Source organism: Macrobrachium nipponense, chromosome 36, assembly GCF_015104395.2.
Source record: "Macrobrachium nipponense isolate FS-2020 chromosome 36, ASM1510439v2, whole genome shotgun sequence".
Lineage (NCBI taxonomy): Eukaryota > Metazoa > Arthropoda > Malacostraca > Decapoda > Palaemonidae > Macrobrachium > Macrobrachium nipponense.
In genome coordinates this window covers 26,201,117-26,205,897 of record NC_087220.1, presented here as the reverse complement: position 1 = coordinate 26,205,897, position 4,781 = coordinate 26,201,117, and the positions used below count along the sequence as shown (strand labels likewise).

General features: G+C 28.5%; 1 protein-coding gene across 1 annotated transcript in view; it reads left to right on the top strand.

The window, feature by feature from the left end:
* Positions 1-1,325: 1,325 nt before the first annotated feature.
* The window catches only part of LOC135203520 (perlucin-like protein), a 29,920-nt gene continuing 26,464 nt past the window's right edge, over positions 1,326-4,781 (top strand). The window contains exon 1 of the mRNA XM_064233253.1: positions 1,326-1,523. Within this exon, the coding sequence (XP_064089323.1) occupies positions 1,367-1,523 (157 nt within the window). The 5' untranslated portion in view covers positions 1,326-1,366. The remainder of the gene's footprint in view (positions 1,524-4,781) is intronic.

Below are 4,781 nucleotides of genomic sequence, written 5' to 3'. Positions count from 1 at the left end.
CTTAAATACAAATTAGTTGCCTTAGAGATATCTTCGTTGTATATGTATGTTTAATATGTATTGTGAATATGTATTGTGAATATGTTTTTGTTTACCAAAGTTCTGAATAGCTGTCGCCCTATATCATCCTTTAATTGTCTTGTCCTAGTGTTTGAGCATATTGACTTAATCTTCTTGTTTTTTTTGTTTTTTTTTTTTAATTGTACCCATGTTTATGCTTGTTTGGGGAAGGTTCCTCATTCTCCAGGTGTGCCAGATTCTAGGTACTAATCTCTTTATAATCCCTATCTGTCACTTATACAACCTTTCTTGTACTGTCAATTCCTCATGTAAGTCAGTTTATCTGCTGATAAGGACGTTGAGTCATGTATATATATATTTATATATGTATATATATATATATATATATATATATATATATATATATATATAATAATATATATATATATATATATATATATATATATATATATATATATATATATATATATATATATATATATATATATATATATATATATATATATATATATATGATATTATATAATATATATAAATATATATATATATATATATATATATGTGTGTGTTGTGTGTGTGTGTGTGTGTGTGTGTGTGTGTGTGTGTGTGTGTGTGTGTGTGTGTGGGGTGTGTGTGTGTGCAATTGTCCAGTGAGGCTAAGAAGTTCAAGTCTAAGTTAACACTTGTAAAACCCGTCGATTGCCCCAAACCTACTGCCTGCAGTCCTCCATTGCTGTTAATAATTACCATTGTCTATCTGCCAGGGTCAGAAAAAGTGCCGAGAGAAAAAGCAGTCAAACCATATAAATACTTCCTGAGAAGCTACGAAGTTGTATTCCTTTGGCGAGACCCCGAATGTGTGTATAGTTATATTCATTTTCAATGTTGACATATTATATAAATGATATGTAATAAATTAACTTTCCATTTCATGCACCCAGGAACTACGAGAGTGTATAGTAAAGAAGTTACAGAGAGAGAGAGAGACGAGAGAGAGAGAGAGAGAGAGAGAGAGAGAGAGAGTTTTTAAACTTAACAGTTGAATCGGAGCCATTGGTTTAACAGTGTGACGTGAGACATGCAATTAAGACTGTATAAACAAGCATATAAGACGTACACAATCGAGTTATATCTTATTTTTTTCCATTTTTTACCACATCGCTTCCTTTCAAGTCCTAAGAGACGATGTCATCACCAGCAACGAACCTTTCTTGTAAACGAGTTGGGGGCGCAGTGGCTGATTTCTTTCAATTTAAAAGGACGCCCCGATCTCACTGTGAATTCAGAGGGAAGAAGGGCGCTGCCAGAGCTAGTAGTACTAAGCTGAACTCCGTGAGAGAAAGAGATGGAGTGTTCGAGTATGGCCGTTGCGTCTTGCTTTCGTCTGATTGCGACCATTCTTCTTCTTGCAATGGCTGGTCGCTGCTCGTCGCAGCAAATGGATCATATCCAACTCAGCAGAATTGCAGACTCGATTGACGACCTCACTCAGGTGTTGCAAGGTAAGGCAAAGAGCGAAGGAGAATCTTCTGGAAGTTCAGTGAGTTGCTTCTCTCTGATTTGTGAATCTGTCATTTGTTACATTTATTCGTATTATGCTTCAGCAAATGCCAATATTCACGTGGTTTCAGTATAGGCCTAAGGCAGGGGTCGCCAACCTACTAAGGTTCAGGCTCTGTCAAGACACTTGTGCAGATCCAAACGCGGAACAAATACATTTGTATCCATTTACAACAAAGAAGTTCTGTAACCTCTTATGACAGCATTTGATTATATTTTAAAAGCATATCATAGGCATCAATTTAATTGATTTTTAATGAAATATAAATAGTTTCTTAGTCCATTTTTGTCATTGTGGCTCTGACATTACTACTGCATGTTTATGGTTCCTGACCTGAGGAAGTATTAAATGAACGTGAAAGGAAAGGTTGCAGAATGAACTGACCCCTTTCTTTCCAGCGGTAATTGCTGTTTTTTTTTTTTTTTACCTGTAAATATATATATATATATATATATATATATATATATATATATATATATATATATACATATATATATATATATATACATATATATATATATATATATATATAATATATATATATATATATTATATATATATATATATCTTACTCTTTGTTTAAGATTATTGGCCAAAGTTACCACGACCCATAGTTTAACAAAGACCCTTTTTCCGTTTTCTTTCAGTACAAGCCTCAGTAATCATGAAAATGTTCACCTTAATGGCCACAGGTGAGTAACCAACGTTTTATATATATATATATATATATATATATATATATATATCTATATATATATATATGATATATATAGATATATGTATGTATATATATGATATATAATGTATTATATATATATATATACTTATAGTTATATCTATATATATATATATATATATATATATATATATATATATATATATATATACTTATACATATATCTATATATATATATATATATATATATATATATATATATATATATATATAATATATATATATATATATATATATATATATATATATATAATATATATATATATATATATTATATATATATATATATATATATAATATATATATATATATATATATATATGTATATATATATGTGTATATATATATATATATATATATATATATATATATATATATATATATATATATGTATATATATATATATATATATATATATATATATATAATATATACTATATATATATCTATATATATATATATATATATATATATATATATATATACTATATATACATATATATATATATATATATATATATATATATATATATATATATATATATATATATATATATATATATATATATAGTATATATATATAAATGGTTTTTTTGCCACGAAGGAAAAAAATGAAAAAACGAGATAGCCTTCGTGGCAGAAAAACCTTTATTTATACATAGCATCACGTTTTATATACTTCGTGATCAAGTTATTCATATATATATATATATATATATATATATATATATATATAGTATATATATATATATATATATATATATATATATATATATATATATATATATATATCTATATATATATATATATATATATATATATATATATATATATATATATATATATATATATATATAAAGGTTTTTTGGCCACGAAGGTAAAATGAAAAACGAGATAGCCTTCGTGGCAGAAAAAACCTTTATTTATACATAGCATCACGTTTTATATACTTCGTGATCAGTTATTCATATATATATATATATATATATACCTATATATATATATATATATATATATATATATATATATATATATATATATATATATATATATATATATATATATATATATATATATATATATATTCAACAGGCGGAGGTTTCTCTAAACCCAACTATACAATGAAGGCAGGGGAAGCACACCAAGAGGTCAAGGAACTCATATTTAATAAGTTGCAACGTTTCAAAGCCAAACAGCAGGCCTCATTTTCAAGCTAAAAAGTAACAATATCTAATTACTATGAGATTCAGGGCCTCTGTAACACGGTTTTTTTCGCAATAACTTTTATCTATGCATTTCATAAATATAACGCTTATTCAGAATACATATTATATCAAACACATAAATTTTAAGTGTATTCTGCACTACGTAGGTTTAATAAATTTTGTACTTATAATGTAAAAGTGACCTTTTTTGAAGACGGGCCAACTTACTCAGAGAAAAGGTTTCGAACGCAGTCGTTACGTAACTTATGACAGCATTTCTTCCCTCTTTCTCGATGGATGATTGGCTATACGTAACGAAGGCTAAACCTCTGGCAACAATGACATACAAATTTAATACAAGGCAAAGCAGTACACCTTTATAAACTCTGGAACCTCTCCACTGATAATTGTCATAATGAACAAACCAACACAATATGTTAATAAATACAAAAACACTTCGATTATTAGTCTAACTCCCAAAATAAGTTTCCAAAGAAATTACAGTCTACTTTATAGGTCACAATCAGATTGACAAGATGTAGGGAATAGTTGGTAATATAAAAAAACATAGTAGAACAAGCTGATTTGATAACTGCTATATCCAATGTCAAGCAATTTTTATTTATTGGCTATCTACCTATTTACTGAAAAAAAATAGCCAGTACCGTATATTGGCTTTAACCTTCACCAATAATTATCGTCAGAATGGTGACTTCATGAGGCTCCACCCACTTTCGCCTTGTTATAATTCAGGATAACACTGATGGCTACCATGGGCATTGTTGGATTAGAAAATTTAACTTCTGGCTATAAAAACTAATTTTCTCGAGTAGTTGTAAGAAGTGCTAAATGATCCTCAAGGATCGCAGGCAGTTGGCCTAAATGTTTAATTCATGTATATTACTGCAATACTGTTGCGGCACTACTGCTACAGTAGTATTACTACGCTAGCACTAATACCCCCACCCACATGGTATCGTTCCGCCATTCATAAGTCTTTGAGTTTCAGAGCCGATGGAATTTCTGTCTGGTGGATGGGCGGGGCAACATTTAGTTAAAAAAGGATGGTTTGTTTACCTTGCTTACGTAATGAATGTTTTTCGACTCTTGGCTCGTAATCATTGGCTATGGCGTCGGCCAGATCATTTTTACTCTATAAAAATTAAAACATATCGGGTTTAGGTTATTGATAATGCTGACAAAATTTGTGTGTGGTTGTAAAATATACATATGTCAACTTTCAGCTACATCCGATGCT